General features: G+C 37.8%; 1 protein-coding gene and 1 non-coding gene across 4 annotated transcripts in view; one reads left to right on the plus strand and one right to left on the minus strand.

Moving 5' to 3' along the window:
* mv (lysosomal-trafficking regulator mauve) overlaps window positions 1-21398 on the plus strand; it is a 488369-nt gene that overhangs the window by 304183 nt on the left and 162788 nt on the right. For all 3 annotated transcript variants that reach the window (XM_083122737.1, XM_083122738.1, XM_083122739.1), the window contains exons 13-16: window positions 7868-8019; window positions 16262-16618; window positions 17731-17809; window positions 20864-21057. In XM_083122737.1, the coding sequence (XP_082978863.1) occupies window positions 7868-8019; window positions 16262-16618; window positions 17731-17809; window positions 20864-21057 (782 nt within the window). The remainder of the gene's footprint in view (window positions 1-7867; window positions 8020-16261; window positions 16619-17730; window positions 17810-20863; window positions 21058-21398) is intronic.
* TRNAT-GGU (transfer RNA threonine (anticodon GGU)) lies at window positions 20377-20448 on the minus strand. The gene has a single exon. It is a non-coding gene; the product is annotated as a tRNA-Thr (tRNA).

Consider the following 21398-nt stretch of genomic DNA (forward strand, 5'->3'; position numbering starts at 1 on the left):
CCACACCCCCTATATGCCTTCATGACATGGTGCAAAGTACAGGGGAGCACTTTACTTTACTTTTTACTTTTTAATTACCGTATATACTTCTCCTCAATGATGTGAGCTGACAAACCTGTTCTTGGGTTTAAATTTATAATGTGCTAATCGTGTTCATGCCATCTTATTACCATTTTTCGAGATGCTTGTCCTACATAATCTTTTGAACATGAACAACTTATATATTTCTGTGGATTCTTCTCCTCAATGATGTGAGCTGAAAACAGATTGTTTGTTTCACAGTTAATTTGCTATGTTACAGCAATGTAACATTGACAAGATCCATTACATAACTGATTCTTTTTTGTTAAAAAAAATAACCATTGTTATAACTGTATCTTTAATCAAACTAAAAATAAATATCTGATGAAGAGAGCTTCTGATCTGAAATGTCCCAACAAATACTGTGTTTTTATGCTTGTAACAACTGTAGACTACAAGAGGAATAATTCTACAATGCAAGCAATGTGTATAAACAAGAAACACTGACAGTGCAGGGTGGCTACTCACTGAAAATTCCTTGAATTATGAAAATTATGCATGAATTATTGGCTCTGGGAATTACATATGCGTGAATTCTGCTTGAATTTTTCTCCGTAGACTTGAAAAAATTGCAAGTTTTATTAATCCAAAACCCATTTAATTTATACATATATACAAATACCCGGAGGCAAGTTTTTCACAGAGAAAGAAACTGCGTGGAAAATCAAACATAATTCTATCAGTCCGTTTGCGTTGTTAGTCTCCTTTGCAGACAGACAGAAGATTGATTATTGCAAGATATCTTTAAGTTGATTAGGCAAATTTGAAATTCTTATACAATTAACCATTTTTTCGTAGATTACTAGCCTCTATTTTGGGATACATTCGAATTTGCACAAACCCTTTGTATTGTTACAGGGAGTCTACTAGTCAAGAAAAAGTCAAGAAATCAACAGGTAGGTCAAAAGTCAGGAAAAAGTCAAGAAATTATGCTTTTGGTGAAGAGTTTTTTGCAATTACAATAATTGATCGATTTAGTTTAATTTACTTCACTTTTCTGCCCCTTGTGGCTAATTGCAAAGATAGGATGAATGGTGGTAAAATGAAATGGATGAAGGGACAATCACAAACATATAGGGACGACACAATGTGAGTCCCACAGAGGATTATACTGGCCGTAAGTGTGTACTACGTAGAAGGCTGGTTGACATTTTGGTGCCTTAGGAAAGGGTCATCCCCTACACGGTGCCATCAGAATGACGACCATTGCTCTTTTTCTTAATGTATTATGATAATTTGAGCAGGGAACTGAGTGATAGCCACTTTGCTTTATTTTTTCAGGCCTGCACCTGAATGTAAGTTTTCCCTGAGAGTTGTTAATTAATATTTGGAAATCTAAAATTGTATTGAGTTGTGGTTAAGATTTGTTCATCTTTGTTTCATAAAAATTACATTCTTGTGTGTGTGAAGTCTTGTAAATATAGTAAATCAAGTAATGTGCCTATTCCCAGTCCAGGATGAAGTTCGAAGTATCAATTTCTACATGCATTAATAGATGAAATGAAGCAAGTCTAATTCTCTTGTTAAAGTACAGCTTCAGTTTTTCTCTTAACCAGCCATTTGGTAGGGATTTTTAATGAAATAAGAAATATTTATTGTCTTAAGTGCTAATTTCCAACTTTACCTAAGTACGGGTCAATTGAATAAAGGTAAAGATAAATGAAGAAGGTCAAGAACGAGTCATGAGAGAGCCACGAATTTTGGATGTGTTATTTTTGGTAGACACCCTGTGTTAATATATTTGTATGTGTGTGTGTGTGTTGGGGTGGGGGAGGAGACTTGAATTTTTGGAAAGCTCACCTTGAAAACCGTGAATTATACTTGAATTTTATCATGGTCCTAGAGTGGCCACCCTGCGTATCATACCTTCAGTTACCTGAAAACTGTAAAGACTGGCTCATCTCTTTGGGTAACATACTCTCGGTACTGGGATCGATTTTCTTGGGTGTGTAAGCTCGATCCTCTTTACACATTAATACTAAATAATGGTGAGCGTCCATAGCCTCAGCTGCGAGAGGTGAAAACACAACTTTAAAAAAAACTTTAAAAGACTAGCACACTCAAATGCATTTTATATCTTCAAGATTGGACCCGGCACATATTTGGATATGTAAAATAAGGATTCTTACCCATCTCGGCAATCAATGTGAATCTCCTCAGTATTCTGGAGCTCATCCCCTATACAGTGACGTACGGTGACGTCGACACTGGGGTAGCAATCAGTGGCGTGCTAAAGGGGGAGGTGGGTTAGGTGTGGCTCATTTCCCTCCCCCCTTTAGGGCCCAGTATTCCTAAGAATAGAAGGTCAATAACAGGAAAAGATTGCAAAATGATGAAAGAGTACTAAAAAAAAGTACACGTAACCCCCACCCCATTTGAAAATAAAAAAGATTTGATTTGACTACTAAGCCAGAGATCCTGGGTTCGAATCTCGGCTTGGCCATGGGTATTCTTTGAGTGTGTCCCTTCATCAAGTATATTGTATCATCTTTGCGATTAGCCAAAAGTGGAGGAAAAGCAAAGTAAAATAAACCAAATCAAGCAACCAATCAATTGATTTTTGTTACTTAGAGTTGCTTTTTTCTCACATTTGGTTAATTGCGAAGATGATGATAAATACATTATTGAAGGGACAAACACAAATAACACCCATGCCCAGGTCGGGGTTCGAACCTGGAACTCCTGGTGTCGTAGCACACTGTCATAACCACTCCCCCACGGTTGGTTGATTTGGTGTTTTAAGTCCACTTTATGCACAGAAACAAAACAGGTAACAAAACACATTTTTTTGTAGTTTTTTCAATAATATTCATTTGGCTTCTTGAGTTCTGAGATACATTTTTCATTTCAAATTATTTCATTATTCACTGCAGAGTACAACACAGGAACAAGAATGCACGCTCATCACGGGTTCGAATCCCATTCTGGATTGTTCGAGGTCCCTTCATTAATTTCATCACATCATCCTCATTTTCGCGATAACCAAACCAACAACAATATGAATGTGCAATCTCTTGCCCAAATGAATACATCCATTGGAGGCCAAGAGATTAGTACATTTAAAAAAAAAAACACTACTAAAACGAGAGCGAGAGACAGCCTGAGCAAATATTTGTAATTTAATCATTATATATTCCATATTTGTAAAACAAAAAAAAAATAAACAGAGCATAACATTATTGTCTGCACATAACACGTTCCCATTTTATAAATAATAAAACTACACCCCATATTATACATACATATTGTACAACGTGTAAAAGGTTGTTTAAATACAGAGAACATAAGTTCTGCAGAAAATTTTCCCTTGAGTTCTTTAGAGGATTTACAAAGGAATCAAATGGAAATCAATTCCCTATCTGTCCTATAGGAGATAGACTGGGGGACCTGAAAGCACGGGCTTTCAACCATTGCAGCGGGGGGGGGTGGGGGGGGGTGAGGGGGGGGCAAGGGAGGTAGAGGCAGAAATCTTCCCTTTTCCTTCGGAAACCCGTTTCTACCTGGAACTGCTAAGGCGGAAGAAGAGCGAGCTAGGCCAGTTTTGTCCACCGATCACACCGAGGGACGAGAAGCGCATGTTAAAGAAAGTGTTGCATATGAACTGTGGCTTTAACAAGACAATAAATATTGTCATTTGAAAATAATTAGAGATGTGAGATTGATTAATCTATCTCTGCTAGACTAGCTACTCCTCAGTGCACGTCACTGCCCCTATACCTCCTTCACCAACACCTCTCCATTTCCGAATCCCTTTGGACTCTCCTCTCCCCTCTCTTTATTTTCCCCTCTTTCGACATAACAAACCCCAGTTATGCAGGTGTAATCCTTCCTACTTGCCCATTTCCTGCTTCTTCTCCTCAGTAAATCCAACTCGGCAATCTGACATAAGCGTTTCATGAATATTTTCTGACTGGACTGCTTGCTAACCATCTGTGAGTAATGACATCTATTATATTACTTTGTGCTTTTCAATGATTATTCTTCCTTTCTTTTTATACATAATTATCATCTCTTTCCTGCCAATCCCTGGTACACATAACCTGCCTTGTTCATACATTGTTCAATTCCATAATGTGTGTTTCTTCCATTTGTATATTTTGAATTTTTGTGCCAGTCCTGCATTCTCGCGAAAAGAAAAACTTGCCTTGTATATTTCTGCTATTTCATGATTCTTTCTAGTTATTTGGCTTCTAATACACCAGACCTAGCAGTAGTCTGCAGTGAAGAAAAGTGAGAAGTGAAGCAAGTACTACTTGCATAGATTTTTCCAAAGTTAAAGTCTTCTTTTCATCTCATTATTACATGTAAAAGTGAAATATATCAGATAGAGGCAGTGGTTGAGGAGTTTTAGCTCTTTTTTGTAAAATCTTTGCCATAATACTCAGAAAAAACAAAGGACTTTCTTGAACTCTGCTTTTTAATAATAGTAACAATGGATCTATTGTTTCTAAATTTGAGTATGTCATTCCTTCATATGTATACTATTGAACAAGAAAGAGAGAACTAAAATATTGTGTGTAGAGAAATGGTACATTAATTGCTGCCATGTAGTGCTGGGATATTTATATAAAAAAAGTAAAGTAAAGTGTTCCCCTGTGCTTAGCACCACGCCATGAAGGCATATAGGGGGTGTGGGGGTAACGCCCCACACTTTCTTGATCCGGTCGTGAGTGAGGGTGATGTGATCAGCATCACGCCCCTGACTGCCTTTACCCCCCAGGGTTTCACCCAGGTACCCATGTTATTCGACGCTGGGTGGGCGCCGGGGCCGCTTCCATCGTTAGAAAAGTTCCCGGATTTGAACCGGCCAGGAATCGAACCCGGGACCTTGAGCATGGTAGTCGGACGCGTTACCGACTGAGCCACCGCGGCCACCTATATATATATATATATATGCTGCGATATATATATATATATATCCCTTTCATCCTCAGTAGGTATATCTGCCATGGGATATAAACATTCCATCCATCCACTAAAGCTTGCACATCCCTCCCTCGAACAATCCATGTATACATTCACATATTTCACCAGTTGAAATCTTAATAATTTTCATGCTCAAAGTGGAAATTCATATCCAGGGGAAGTGTTTTCAAGGCTTGGGAATAGTCCGGCAAGGAGTGCTGTACGTAAATTATCCTAACTGAGGGAATGGCACCCTCACTGGAATTCAATATCCAATGTGCATATTGAAATTGACCTGTACTTACAATTTGAAAAGGAAATATTAAACTTTCTGTAGATTAATTATTTAATAATAATTATTCTGCAGGAATAACCACTGCAGAATCATGAGAGTTGTTAAATGCTTTTAAATACTTTGTCTTGCAAGTTCAGACTGTGGAAAGTGTGCTACCAAACATGTCACACTGTTCTACGATATTTCAAATTTACGATTTCTTCTTCTGCATATACATTCGTGAGTTGTCAAGAACAAGAAATGTGTCAAGTGTAGCAGGCGTGTATGATGAAAATTCCTTCAAATGAGTGGCAAAAGTGGTCCGGGATGGGAAGAATTGGACGTGCTGTGGTCACATTTTGAGGATACATATATCACGTATTTGTGGTTTCCGCATGTTAAAATTACTTTCAGGCACCTTAAAACCTCAAAATGTGCAGATTGGAAAGAAAAAAGTTGGAATTTTTGAGGGGTTACGATCGGTCACCAGCCCCAAAATATTATTAAGTGTTTATTTTTATTTCAAGTGTGTTGCTAAAAAATGTGTAAAGCATTAATAAATGTGATTCTGAAGGCTCATAAGACAGGAAAATCTACACCATTACAAGTGGTGACACCTTCTGTCTATTCGCACAGTCCCACATACACATCCAAAATTAATCTGCAGTGAATTTATTTTTTTATTATACTTACTCGTTGAACAATCCTCCTTCAAAACATGGGAATTTACAGTCTTGCATATGTATTGTTATAACATAATGGTAGCTATAATAATAAAAGTTATTATTTTATTATTATTGCATATTTGTGTTATATGGAATCATATTCAGTTGATTACCTAACCCCAAATGTCTTAGTCATTAAAGTTGTCCTGGATAAATGATCCTAAATTGCAAAAATTTAATCAGCTGTGATATTCATTTGGAAAGTTATGTACCTATTTCATTTTCCTTATTGATGAAAAATGCATTCATTCTATACTTTGGGAATGTAAACTCTATTAATTATTGCTTTGGTGCATAAGTTCGTAGCATTTTATAACACTATGAATTTTTGTTACATACGTTAACAGGAATACAATAATTAATTAACACAAGTACACAGGTGGTAAGATGAAACATTGTTATTGTAGTCTAACAATACACAGTTACAACAACACTCACTCAGTCAGTAATGCAGTTGTTTCCATTGTCAATGGATGCCTCCCCGATGGCGCAGTGGTAGCATCCTCGCCTTGTAATCAAGGGGTCCCGGGTTCAATACCCGGAGGAGGCACATAGTGGTTTGGATCCCACTTTAAACTGTAGGTCCAGTCCCGATTAGCCTTACTGTTTATAAAGTGGACTTACAACACCAACTCAATCCAATCCAATCCATTGTCAATGACCATCTGCCAAAGGTTGGGGGAGGAGTTCGATGCCTTGCCTGTAGAACTGTTGTGTTTTTGATTTGAAGAAATCAGTTAGCCAAGTTTCAAGAGCAGCTTCATCAGGAAATACTTCCCCCTGAATGTGGTTAAAGAGAGAGCGGAAGAGGTGGAAATCTGTTGGTGCAAGGTCAGGGGAATAGGGAGGATGTGGAAGAGTTCACCATCTGAGTTCTTTAATAACTTCTTTGGTCAATTTGGCCGAATGTGGGCGTGAATTATCATGGAGTAATAACACCTGATGTCCAGGTTGTTTGTCTGCAACAGCAGCATCTAGTCGTCTTAGTTGTTGGCTATACACAACATCAGTGATCGTTCCATTCTTTGGAAGCAATTCATGTTGAAGGATTCCCTGTTTGTTCCACCAGATGCACAACATGATTTTTTTTTGGATGGGCACTATCCTTTGCATGGGGAGTGGATTTCTTCGTTGGGCTTAGCCACTATTTCCCTTCCTGATGTTGACATGTAGACACAATTTTTTGTCACAAGTAACAATGTTCCCAAGGAACGATTGGTGTCGATCACGAGCTAACCGGTAATGGGCAAGCAAAGATGCACATATGGTTACATGCTGATTTTTGTTATCGTCCAATTTCTGTACCTTACCCATCGGATGCAAATGGCGCACAATGGTTGAGTGGTCACATTCCATAAGTTGTGTCAATTCCCGCATTGTTTGATGGGGATTCTCGTGAAGATACTGATTTAAGTGATCTTCATCAAAATCTAATGGTCTTCCTGAACTTGGATCATCAGATAAGTCAAATTGCATTCCCTGGGAACCGAGAGAACCATTTCCTTGCTGTACTTTCTGCAATGGCATTAGCCCCATACACAGCACAATTTGTTTTCGCCGCTCCTGCTGCACTTGAACCTCAGTTGAACTCGAAGAGCAGAATGTGCCGAAAATGTTCAACTTTGTCCATTTGACACTCCATCTTGTTTCGTCTGCAAAGTGGACAAAATGTACTAAGAATTAGAATACATTGTGTTTTCATGATCACAAAATTACAAACTAAGCAATAACAATGGAATAACGGACAACAAACTCTTGGCAATACAGTGTTGCCAACCCATAACAAAACACTACAAACTTATGCACCGACCCAATATATACGCACTTGATGCCTTCAGTTTCTTCATGCAGTTGAGAAGAGTTTTTATCCCTCTCTTTCCAGCCACCCTAACTTTGAGGCTATGCAGGACAGATTCAAGAGGATGTGAACGGTTGGCTGAATCCACTGTTGAAAGGAGTCTCTTCTCTGGACAGTGGCATCATTTAGCAATGAACATCAGAGACTACATGCAGAAAAAGAAAACTGTTGTGGAGGTATGATAATGAATCAATATATGAAATTAGATACCAGTAATTTACTTCTTATACTTTGTGACACTTCAAATGAATAAATGCATATCCTTTACTTTGGAAAATGTGTAGCAAAAGTGGGTTTCATTCATTGACAGGTGTTCTAATATTTCAGTTATCTCATTATTCTTTGCACATTGGTTTGGATTTCACTTTAATGTGTAGAGTGATTCCCAATTACCCTGTCAGAACATAACATGGACTTTGAACAAACTTTGATAAACTTTTAAATATTTTACAGCAGAACTGATACATTGATGTGGTATAGTTGTTGTACATTATTTACGTATTAATATGTATAAATATTCTGAACAATGTTAAATTGTTATGATATTCAAGCATCAGTGTTGGTGGAAATCAGTAAGGACATTGGCAGCATCAGTTTAAAGTTGTATTGAAGACAGCTTTGAATTGTGGGTGCATCAGTTGAAATACAATAAAATTTGCAATTTTTTTTCCTCCATATATTTCATTTTATATATTTCATTTTCAGTATATTTATTTGTTCAGTTATATATTAGGGAAAGTCAATATTTAAGTCGCAAAATGAAATATCTTCGAATTGCTACAATGTGATCCTTTCCGCAAGTGTCTGTATAGGTGGCAGCACCATCATGTATCATATACGGAGCTAGTAGTCACGTTCTCGTGCAGCGGTGAATCATTCGAGTGCCAAGTGGGTAAGATGACATTGGTTATTTTGACTCTCTTGTGTTAGCCGAGTGTACACGTGGTGAGCAACGGGCCGTAATTCAATTTCTGTGGGCACAGGGCAAATCTGCTGAGCAAGTGCACAAGGAAATGTTACCTGTTTACTGTAACAAATGTTTATCCAGGAAAGCCGGTTACAACTGGGTGGAACATTTCAGTCGTCGTCGAACCAGCATCAGTGATACCGTTTGTCCAGGTCGTCCTACAGAATTTCGCAGTGATGCTACCACGAGGAAAGTGGAAGACATGATCCGGGCCAATCGATGTGTGAATATCGACGAGGTGGCTTTATAGTTGAATTGCTCACATGGAACAGTGTACAGCATTGTGCATGACAACCTCAAGTTTCACAAAGTGTGTGCACGATGGGTTCCTCGTAAGCTCACTGACCAACACATAGACACCAGAATGGGCCTGTCATAATAGCATCTCATGAGGTACGACAGAGGGGGTTGTGAGTTCCTTAACCGCATCATCACTGGTGACGAAATAATTATTCACCAGTTTGAACCGGAAACAAAACGTGCCAGTGTGGAATGGAAACATCCCTCATCACCCAAAACGAAGAAGTTCAAGGTCACCCAGTCAGCACAGCCACCGTGTTTTGGGACAGTAAAGGCATCCTACTCATGGAAATTCTGCCCCAGGGTCATACTGTCACTGCAGCCACATATTGCAGAACCCTGACGAAGTTACGGTCAGCCATGGTCAGGTAACTATTTCAACTTTTCTTTCTATTCCATTTTGCGACTTATATATTGACTTATCCTCGTATCATTGGATTGAACATTATTATTGTTTTTTACTAATGAAGCACTGGTTTTCTGCACAACTGATATACATTTGCAAAACATTAAGAAACATCATGAAAAACCTCAACGGTCTATTTATTTGCTTCATATTATCAATTTACTTTACAAAGCTATTATTTCGTCAGGACATTGTTATAGAACACACCATAAAATTCCTACTATTTACATTCCTTGTTTGCAGACAAGAAGCAACACTAATGCAAGGGTGTTTTTCAGGATATGCTGCAGGATATGGAGGTTTATTTGTGTAATATGTTTCAAACAACTGTAACTTTCTCCTGACTATATTGGGCTGTTAATGTTCATAAATACACTACTGTCTGTGAAAATTGCACCATCATGAAGGAATCATGTGAATTGAATATAATTTATTCCACATGTTACCAATATTGACATACATAAACGATTAAAGTTTCAGACCAATACAACGATAATACATGTAAAAAATTAGTAGCTTACTAATCCTCCACATGCTGCATGGAGAGCTGGTATACATTGTGGCATCGAACCAAACAGACTTTGGATGTGTTTTTGGTGAATTGACTGCTAGGCTGCTTGTATACAAGTCCACAGTTAATTAGTACTGGCTCTTGGTGGATTTTTTTTAAGTGCCGTAGTAGCTCAGTTGGTAGAGCATCTGTACCTGGGTTCAAATCCCAGAGCAGGTGATCTGAACCAGGAATATTTCCAGTCATTTCCCTGTTTCTGCATGGCTCTGAGGTTCACCCAGCCTCGTATCAATGGGTACCTGGGAACAACCCTGGGGAGTAAAGACATCTGGGCATGATGCTGATCACATCATCGCAACTAAGGCCAAGATCAAGAAAATGTGGAACTCTATACCTCCACGTCACCTCATATGCCTTCGTGGCATTGTGTGCACACGCACAGGGGTACCTTTACCTTATCCTGGAGGACTTTGACAGACTAGTTGCCTAGTGACCATATCCCAGACATATTCAATAGGGAACATATGTGGGGACTTTTTAGGCCAGGGATGAAGCTGTACCTCCCATCCTGTGAAAAGGACTTGAACATTTGTGGTAACATGGGGTTGGGCATTGTCCTCCTGGAATATAGCATCAAGAGTCCGCTGAAGGATGTGATATTACTTCTGCCTCTACAACTTGCCAACTTGCCTGATGTAGTGGTTGCTCTTGAGAGTACCCTCAATTCATACCAGTCGAGATCGGGAATATACCCAATGGCACCCCAAACCATCACAACTGCAGTTCAGCCAGCATGATGCTTGACAATGCATGCTTGGAGACAGCTCGCGCCACAATGTCATCTAATGCTTATGTGGCCATGATTGTAGTCTAAGTTAAAGTGGGACTCATCCGTAAAAACATGTTGATAACTCGCACACCATTGTCTGCCTTCACGAACCTATTGTAGCCTTAGCCATCGGTTCAGGGTCAATGGAATTTTCTGCAAGGAATGCGTATAGCAATTTCTCTACGAAGCAGATGCCTGTTGCAGTGCTGCACTGTTGTGCTAACACTTGTGATGCAGCCAGAGACCTGCACAAGACCCAGAAAAAAACCCATCTGCGAGGAGGCACGCCTACAATAATATGCAACACGCATGCCAAGCCCAGGTGTTCAACATCACACAAGCAAGCTTCACGTCACAGTCGTGCACAGCCATCAATGCCTGCCAGGTTTTTCTATTACCCGAAGAAAACCTGTGAGACTCGATGTAGTTCTTGCAGGTAGATGCGAGCACTACTGTCAGTGTTGCCAACGGCCATTGTATTTCACTACGCATGGAAATATTTGAATTTCTGTTAGGTGCAGGTGCCTTGAGGTTGTATAACCATTGGCATAGCAAGGGGTGGGTGAAGTGGGCGAAGCATGTAGCGGCCTCGCATCCCTTGAGGTTGATATGAAAAACGTAATAAATGGAAGTGAGAAAGATAGAAAAGGCTAATTTTTGTGGGCAATAAAATTAAATATTTTTTGTACCTGGCATTATATTGTAGTTTAACGTTATAATTTGAATGAATACGTCAAATCAGAGGTGGGCGGGAGCTCTAAGTCTAAGGGGCCCCGAAAAAGTCAAAATAATTCTCATTTCTCATGTGAAACATTAACCCAAAAATTGCTTGGACATTTTTATCGATTTATTATTTTCTTGAATAAAAAGTGCTTTGTCTTGGCTTTTCTCCTGTCTCCTGACCTTGCATAACGTACCCGATTTTAATATGTTAATGATAAAGCACCTCAAACTGCCACGGAGCAAAGTATGGGGCATTTAAATGCTTTTGGTGTTTTAAACTGAAGAAGGGTATGGATAATATTAGCAGTTCTTCCTTCGTTCCTACAACTTCAGATGCAGCTATTGCCCTCTGTAACAGGCACAAAGATGATTTATCTTCTGAATTTCCTGATCAAGTTCTACGTTTCAGGAGTGTGCTTAAATCTGAAATCAAGTGCTTTGGCAAAGTTTCTTCTCCTTGATAGGTCCACACTAGCATCCAGTGTTCTCTGTATCCTGTACCACCACTGTTTGTTTCCTACTCTTCAAGTAACAACCATGAAAAAATAACTATCTTTTTCAAAATTGAAACTTAGGAAAAACTTCCGGAAGGTAGTGTCGAATGGCATGATTCAGCCCAAATTTAGCAGACTCAGTAATCTCACTCTTGAACGAGAAAGGGCAAGATCTAACGTAAAAGTGTCATTCTGTGCCCAGACGTCAGCTTTCTGTTAAGCAAGGTGGTTTGATTTAAATCAGGTTGATTTAAATCAAGATTTAAATTGGGGAATTCTATTTTAAAAATCACTTATTGAAATCACTTTGAATAAAATTACAGAATAATGTACACAAGAAATTTGTAGATATCAGAATCACTTTTTGTGAAAGTATATTAATCTCATAATCATTTAATGGTGTTTATTATGCTCTAAGAAAGGGAATAAAGGAAACAAAATATATGTCCTGATGGGGTGAAGCTGATACGAAAATAAATGTAATATGTCATGTGAAAAAAAAAACCACTTAAATTTCCCTTGATTTAAAATAAATAATTTTTATAAGCAAAAATAGCACATTTTTTAAATAGAATAATGTGCAAAATACTAATCATGTTAAACCGTAAATAGTGTCATTTCCATTAAACTGTAAATAAATATGGCAGCTGATATTTGGCTAACTATCATTAAAAACACTAAAATTCGGCTACAAAGACTGTAAAAATTATTTTAAGTTAAAATTATAAAGTCATCCAGAATTTATTATTTTCACTGTAAGAAAAGTTACTGAAATTATAATAGTTTCATTAACACACTCAACAAACATTTTCATAGTAGGTTCATTATGTTCAGTTCCAGAAACAGAGAAATGCATATTTAAGTGTAATTTGTTATTTGCTTTAATCGAACTGTTCAAATATTTTACAGGGCCGTTTATCAGAAAAAGTCTTTCTATATAAAAAATATGTCTGTGTGTACGGTGCCAAAAAAAAGATTGATTTAAATAAAAAATATCAAAAATTATAAATAAACCTCATTATTTTTATCCACCCAGCTGTTAAGAGGGGAAGGGGGGAGGGGATAAGTAAGTATTTGTATTTTTTCTTCTTTTGAATACATAAATGTCAAAGAAAGATATGTTGTAATATGTGAAAATTCAGAGGTAGAGCATCAATTTATATAATTATTAATGTAAGTGTAGCCACAACCAGCCATTCTAAGTAATTACATAAATTTCCTGGAAGAATCTGACTGTACTTGAGGGACTCAAATTCGTTTCTTGTGGACTCGTACTTTACGATTTTGTTACGCCACTGCATCAAATATTTAATATTACAAGAACATTAAGATGTAACAACAAAATGAGATTCACAATTATTATTAAGTCCTAAAATTCAAAGTTAACTGGTACAATTAATGTGCAACAAAGTCAAAATTACTAATTAAAAAAAGTCAAATTAACTGTATCAATTGATTACACCTAAGATTTCACACTTATGGGGCAAATGACTATCGTTTTAAGATTTGTTGATGTTGAAACCGATTGTGCCGATGAGCTTGTAGCTAGATACTTTGGTGCGCCTAGACAGGATTGTGGTTTAGCGCAATCCCTTCCCCCCACTCTATCAAGCACCAACATTTTATGTGCGTCCTTCGATATTTTCTACTTAATCCATGGTTTGTGACATTTACATCCTACAAACTTTGAAATGAAGAAACAAAGAACGAATCATTAAATAATATATAGGTTATATTTAAAGATTCTTAGTTTGTATTTCTGATTTTTTAAAAAAAAGTTTAGCACATTTAAGAATATTTCAGTTGGCTTACTACCTAAAGAACATCGTAAAAAATGTACTATTACTACTACTTTGGTTAATGAAAATTCCAGCAGCGTGTTACTGTAGCTCTGCCAAGTATAAATTTCTCTGTCGCGTACTATTAAATATAATTTACATCAGAAATTAATTATTATTATAGGCTATTGTATGATAATTTGCTGACGTTTCCTTGATGACTGTGTATCGATTCACATTGATATTTCAAACTTAAAGAATGGATGGGACCTTGCATTCTAATCTCATCAAGAGCCTCGCGATATGTTGCTACACCACTGTACCTAAGATTAGTTTCATTATTATGTCAAACCAACTACCACATATTTTCCAAATTTGTTAGGTCTTGAAATAGGTTTGTGTGTCTTGTTCATTTTATGTCACTTTTTTGGTCTTGAAATCATAATCCTTCTCTCGGTTTAATTTTTACGATGTTTGTTTGTTGAAATATGTAAATAGCATTGCCTGCTATTTGCACCTGTATGAAGATACAAGCTAACAATTATATTTTGCATCGTATTACTATCAATGCGGTCTGTAGAACTAGATAACTAGCAACAACATGAGTGAACGAAGATTTGTTGAAATAGATTACAATATTCAAAAACATTTAATAATGCAAATTCTGATTTCATGTTCCATTTTATGGACCAACGTGCCTTAGTGTTCAGGGGGTGGGGGGTGGGGGAATCTTGAGCAACTAATTCCGATATTGAATTGGCAAAATTACGCCAGAGAGAAAATCTGTTTGATTGATTGATTCATTTATTTGGTCAATTTATGCACAATAAGGCTAATCGGGACTGGACCTATAGTTTAAAGTGGGATCCGAACCACCATGTGCCTCCACTGGGTATCGAATCTGGAACCCCTTGATTATAAGGCGACGATACTACCACTGTGCCATAGGGGAGTACCCCCAAAACAAGTATAATGTAGAACAACCACCAGTCACAGAAAGTTCCAAAATAATTACGATGACACTATTTGCGAAACTTGTTTCATACTCCTTTACAGGTGTCAGCACTTGCGGCGATTAGGGGTGGGACCGAGAGGGTGCAGTTGGCCCCCCCCACTTTTTGCCACTTTTCCACTACGCTAACCTCATGTACCAAGGGAAAATAAACTGTCCTTGCCCCCCCCCCCCACTTTTGCACCTTTGCCCCCTAGTTTTGGAACCCAATCGCTGCCGCCACTGGGTGTTTTCTAGCAAGGAATAAATGTCTGCAATTTCAAATTGATAAAAGTGATGAACATTTCAAGTGCTCCTCGACCAGTTTAGAATCTAAAGGTTGGCAACGGTGACTGCGTGACTCATGTATCTGGAGACTGTGCAAAACCGAAATGAACGTTCGCTGAAGATAAGCGAGCTTCGTCTTGCAAGGCCTTCCAGTTACCCATGGGCTTTCGATGCTTGATGGGTCAAAACCCAGATTTACAGTTTTACTCACCCGCTCGTCAGCCAGGCGGGCCTAGTAAGCGATTCTGGCCGATGTGCAGCTCTCTGGATGCAGCTGTACGGTCCATCACTGCCATGTAGATAAGATGTCTGTCATCCTTTGGTGTGATCACATTTCGTGGTTCACTGCTGGAGTTTCGATGCGTCTCTCCACCTTCAAGCATGCCAATCACTCGTCCTCGTTGGAATGCAGTCACGTGTTTGTATTGCACCTCTTTGATGTCATCAAGATATAGTGACTCCTGGAGGAACGTTTACAGCTTGCTGACCACAATACATTAGTCGTCTGACTCCTCAACAGCACTCTGTCTGTGCCTAGGGTGCTGCTTCACCTTAGCATGCACAGTCACTTTGCAATTCTAATAATTTGCATGTCTTCTCCTGATTTGCATTTCCTGCACATTTCACATGTTTACCATTGTTTGTTCATGGTGTTGCAATTTTCACAAACAGTAGCGGATAAATGTTTTGAATTTGAATTTGAATTTTTGGGTGCGTCAGCACTTAAAGGCTATTTTGCACCCATCACATTACACGGGGTCCAACCCCTTACCTTACCTAAATTAACTGTAATGTTGTTAACGAAAATATTAAAACATTCTGACTTCGGTTAAAAGCTGAGGCTGTAAAGGGAGACTCAGCACACGTATGGACAAAAGACAGACGCCAGAGCCTCGTTACTCTGCATAATGCAGTCCAAGGTGTACTATGTGGAAGTGAGGTTGACAATTGGGTGTCTTATGTGGAAGGATCACCCCTTACACCCCAGTGCATAAATATGAATTACATAATTATTTATGATATTTTTACTTTTACGCTTGCTTTTATCATCTGTCTCATCCCTAATGCATATACTTGTGAGTGAGTTAATAGATGCACAGAATAAGTAAGATTGCTCAATTTCGTCTGCAGGTGACGTTGATTTTTGATGGGTGGAAAGAGGAAAAAGTGCTGATGATGTTCAGTGGCCTACTTGTGCGCAAGCCACGAACTAGTTGTGTGCTCTTAGGCCACACATTATTGCCCAACGTAACAGTTCCTGGTTCCTGGTACTTAGGAAATGTCATGCTTTTCCGGGAACGTGTCTTCACCAAGGAGAAGGCCGTGTACCTCTTTGGGTTGGGACCCAATTTCACGAACCTCACAGAGTGCCAGGTTGAAACCCCTACTCCCAATTTCACGTCAGTATTTGGGCCGCAAACTTTAACTTGTGGAATAAATTGGGAAACTGTTCTTGAAGAGAAGAATGGAAATCTGAAGGCTCTCCAAGTAAGTGTAATTTGGGTTACTCTTAAGCTGTGATAGGAATACCTACCTATATTTGTGCCACTTTGCATTTTGAGTACTAACGTTTCTCTTTGTGCATCATTGTGTAAAAAATGGAAGTAGAGGTGTACTTGACTATTTATTATTAAGGATGGACCAAGATGGGGCCAATGCTGATAAAGTACCAATAAAAAATTTACCAATACTATAACTAATATTCTACTGAAGCAACATAAAGTTCCAAATGGCTCTTGAATAACCTGAATGCCTCATTAACCTCCTTAATGAATGTATGTTACCAGATGACTCCAATGCAAAAGAAGCTGCATATTTAGACATTGACTTTTTTCAAAGAAGTAGTGCATGGAGATAATATGTTTATATCCATATGAATAATAACAAAATGGCAGAATATTGCACTAAATTATAATCTATTTATAGATATTCAATCAGTAAAATTATCAATATTTTTACTGATAAACCAATACATCAAAATACCTATAGAAGCCACTACTGATAGGGTACAGATTAATCTGTCCCGTCCCTGCTATTTATAGGAAAAAGGTGCAAGGAGACAATACAATGGTTTCGCTTGAGTATTAGCCGACAAGAAGGCTCTTGAGTGGGGCTGAGCTAATACCAGTGCCAATGTATCAGTATTGCCATCAGAAAGCATCAGTTGGAATATTTTCACCGATACTGGCCGAAAGTTTCTGCGAAGTTTGGATATTTCTTGGAGTCCTAAAAAATGATGCATTGACATATTCTGGAATATCATGCAAAGTTCACAGTTTTAATTTATTTTGAACCAATATCTTGTGATAAATTCATTTTGTGATTAAATGATATTGCATATTTCAAAGTAAAACTCTGGTAAATTGGTGTGTGTAATTGCAGTACTCTACCAGTATTAGTATAAATTAAATATCCATATATATCTGGTTGCTGTCCATATATTTTTTTTTTACATTTCTTTTCTTGTAGTGTCAATACTGTAGTGGCAGACCATATCAAACAAGAAATCATAACTGTTTCAGGCATTAGGTTTGTTTTAATGATCAGCTTTGAGAGCTCTGTAACTGGAAGTATGTTAATTTATTTTATCTTTTTTTTAGGATAATATATTGTTAGTGTATCCAGCACAGCACCATAATGTAGTGAATGTTTATCTGCAAGTGGTCACAAGTCCAGGAGGTAATATAAATTATCTTATTGTATTTCATAACTTTATTATTATATGTAATACACAATATGAGGTACACATGGGAAGTAGGTAATTTAATCATGGCTCCTGTGTAGATGCATGGTTAGCTGCAAGTTGTTCCACGTTTCTCCCAAGATTTGAGGGTTGATCCAACATCTTGGGGTCAGTTTGGAACTACTTGAAATAAATAGTAGAAGATTCTGGTCTAGGAAGCCAAATAATGGGTCGTAATGATAAGTTGCTTTGGGCTTTAAAGAGCTGTTAGGGCACAAGTAATAGTAATTCAGTCATGGAAAATGTACTTTGTAGATTGCATTACGGTATGTAACATGAATTCTTACTTTCATAGTCATGCAACTTCTGTTCATTGTTGCATAGTGAATGTTTGAACTTTTATGACGAACAAAAGTAATCGACTAACTTATTCCATATCTGATGACTTTATTTATTATTATTAATGAGATAGAATAAGTGCTATACTATTCCAAATCTTTCAGAAAGTTACTGAATGTTTGAAGCAACAGAATTTTTATTAATCTGTTTGCACTTACAAAAGCAAGTGTCAGGTTTACTCACAAAAGTCAGAAGTCAGAAAAGTCGATTGTGAGGTAAAAAATAAATATTTAATATTTTCTGATATACAGTTTTGTGTTTCATTTTGTTAGATTTATAACTATCAGCGAGTCACATTACTTAACTCGGATATGAGCAGTGGTCTTAACAATTTCTGAAATGTTAAATAGTAACTTGTGTTATTTTCCTGTAGTTTACGGTTATTACAAGCATAAGAAAACAGTTTTTTCTTTGTGACGTTTCAGGAGAACACACGCTCCTTTCATCAGACATTTATTTTCATTTTGAAAATGAAAATAAATGTCTGATGAAAGGAGCGTGTGTTCTCCTGAAACGTCACAAAGAAAAAACTGTTTTCTTATGCTTGTAATAACCGTAAACTACAGGAAAATAATTCTATCATGCAAGCAATGCGTACATACAAGAAAAACTAGTAACTTGTGCATCATTAAATCAAAATAATAATAAAAAAACATGTATGTGTGTGTGTGTGTTTCTGTGTCTATGTATTTGAGCTTGGATATTGGAATCTGATTGGGATTTGAATGTCAGATCCAAAATTTGGGTTTATGATGTCAGATGAATGATTCAGGATTCAGATATGTATCTGATTAAGTACTCAGATATTGGATACACAAGTGAAATTCAGCAGGATTGGAATCAGATAATTAGGATTCAAACAGTGCTTTCAGATGCTACTGGCTACAAATTACGTGGCTGTGATCGAACTCATGTCCTTTCTTAAGAGAATGAATAACATTTTCTGAACTTCTAGTTACCTCTAATGATTTTCTGAGGAATCCATCCAACTAATTCATCCCAGCCACCATGCACATGTATGTTCTACCTCACGAAAGTACACAAATCAGGAACAAGGAAGTAGGGATGAGGTGATTTGATATGTAGTTGATACTGATAAAGTATCAATATAAAATGCACCAATGCTGATAACCAATATTTTCCTGAACTGATATTATCTTGTAAATGTTCCGTCAAGGACATGAATGGTTCATTAATCTTCTTAATTAATGTAACTAATGAAGTGACTCAATGAGTTTTGCATTGAAGAAAGAAACTGCATATTTAGATACTTAGGTTACAAAACCAGGGGATATGTACTAATATTCATAAAAGTAGTTTTAAAGTGGCAGGATTTTACTCTAAATTGCAGGCTGTTTACATACATATTGGATCAGTGAATGTACTGATAATTTCTGTGATAAACAGATTCACCAATATGCTTAAACCTATAGAGTACTGATTAATCTGTCATCTCTGTGGTAGGAAGACTTGTGGCGTTTTTAATTCTCCCACCTTCATGGATTCATATCTGCAAGCATGAGCCAATCACTTCCTCCAAATTCTACAAAACCCTTTTGTGATTTCACCAGATGCCCTCTTCAGTTACTTCTGACATAATCTCTCTACACAAACATTCCCCATGCTCAGGGAGTCTTGCCGCTGAGTCCTTCTCGAGCCAGTAACCCAAGCCGCACAAATGTAGCAGCTCCTTTAGTAGTCTCACTTTAGCTTTCACGATTAACTCTTTCTACAGATCCAAGGAACAGTAACCGACTATGCCAATCTCTTCGAGACCAAATTTGAACAAGAATAGTTAACCTCTCATCACAATGATGTTCATTATGAAGTACAAGGTAAAGTTCCCAGTGCATATAGCACCATGCCATGAAGGCACATTTAGGGCATGTGAGGGTAGTGCCCCACACATTCTCAATCTCTGCCATTTTGGAGATGATGTGATCAACACCATGCTACAGCCACCTTGACCCCCCAGGGTTGCCCCCAGGTACCCATTGATTTGAGTCTTGGTGAGTCCCAGAGCTGTTTTATGTGGGGACAATGTTGGAGAAATTCCGACCTTAGATCACCGACCCTGGGAATCACACCTGGGTTTCCCATCTTCATGTCATCAATGTTCATCAAACAAATAATATTTTACGTAGAAATTTTCAGCGAAAAATGCAGGCTTGACCAGGACTCGAACCTGGGTCTCTGGCATACCATGCCATTGCTCAAACCACTGAGCTACCAAGCCATCCTGGCCTTGCCTGAGACACGGGTTCGAGTCCTGGTCGAGCCTGCATATAGAATTTGTTAATTGGCTCATTCTTCGGTTAGATTTCACTTTATCGATGTTTTGTTTTTTCTCTGGCTACTAGGAAAGACCAACCTCTCATCTTTCCTGAATGAATGAACCAAACCAGTTCGCACCTTGTAATTGAAGGGTCCCGGGTTTGATACCTAGTGGAGGCACATAGTGGTTCAGATCCCACTTTAAATTGTAGGTCCAGTCCCGATTAGCCTTACTGTGCATAAAGTGAACTTATAACACAAACTCGCTCATCCAAACCAGTTCCACACAGTCAAATTTGTGTAATTATTTTTTAAAATTATTTTTATTGTTTATTTGTAAAAATAATAAAGAAAATACATGTTTGTGTCCCTTGCAGGAGTGGTAAGCTCTCTGTTTCCTCGCCAGCCTGGATACCGTGTTGTGACCATTGACCAGCGAGCGAGTCAGCAGCTGCCTCTCTCTGTACAGCCAGAATTTCTAGCTCCTCTGAATTCCCAGCAATATCGTGGTTTGGCATCTGCAGCCTTGACTTTGGGAGGAACACCTGTATTTCTGTTTCTCTTTGCTAGAGTAAGCATTATAATTAAAGGGTGTGTGTGTTCTACATTTCCACCAACTTTAATAAATATTCATTCTTTCCAGTTTTTATTTTTCCCCTCTGTAATTATTTATGAAATCATTTAAATTGTACTTCAAGCTCACTTTGCAAAGACAGTTGTGAATATTCATGTACAGTGGAGTAATTTGGGCATTAATGGATTAATATAAATCTTTTAATGTATGTTGGACTAACCTTAAAAGGTACTAACACTTAGGAGTAAACAGTAAGGTGCTCATGTACATGTTAGCTAAAAGACCAAAGGGCCTAGAGGGCTTAAGGTAGAATCCTACATATGCATAAATGTTTGATT

The sequence above is a fragment of the Lepisma saccharinum genome, chromosome 5 (genome assembly GCF_977018435.1).
Source record: "Lepisma saccharinum chromosome 5, izLepSacc3.1, whole genome shotgun sequence".
Lineage (NCBI taxonomy): Eukaryota > Metazoa > Arthropoda > Insecta > Zygentoma > Lepismatidae > Lepisma > Lepisma saccharinum.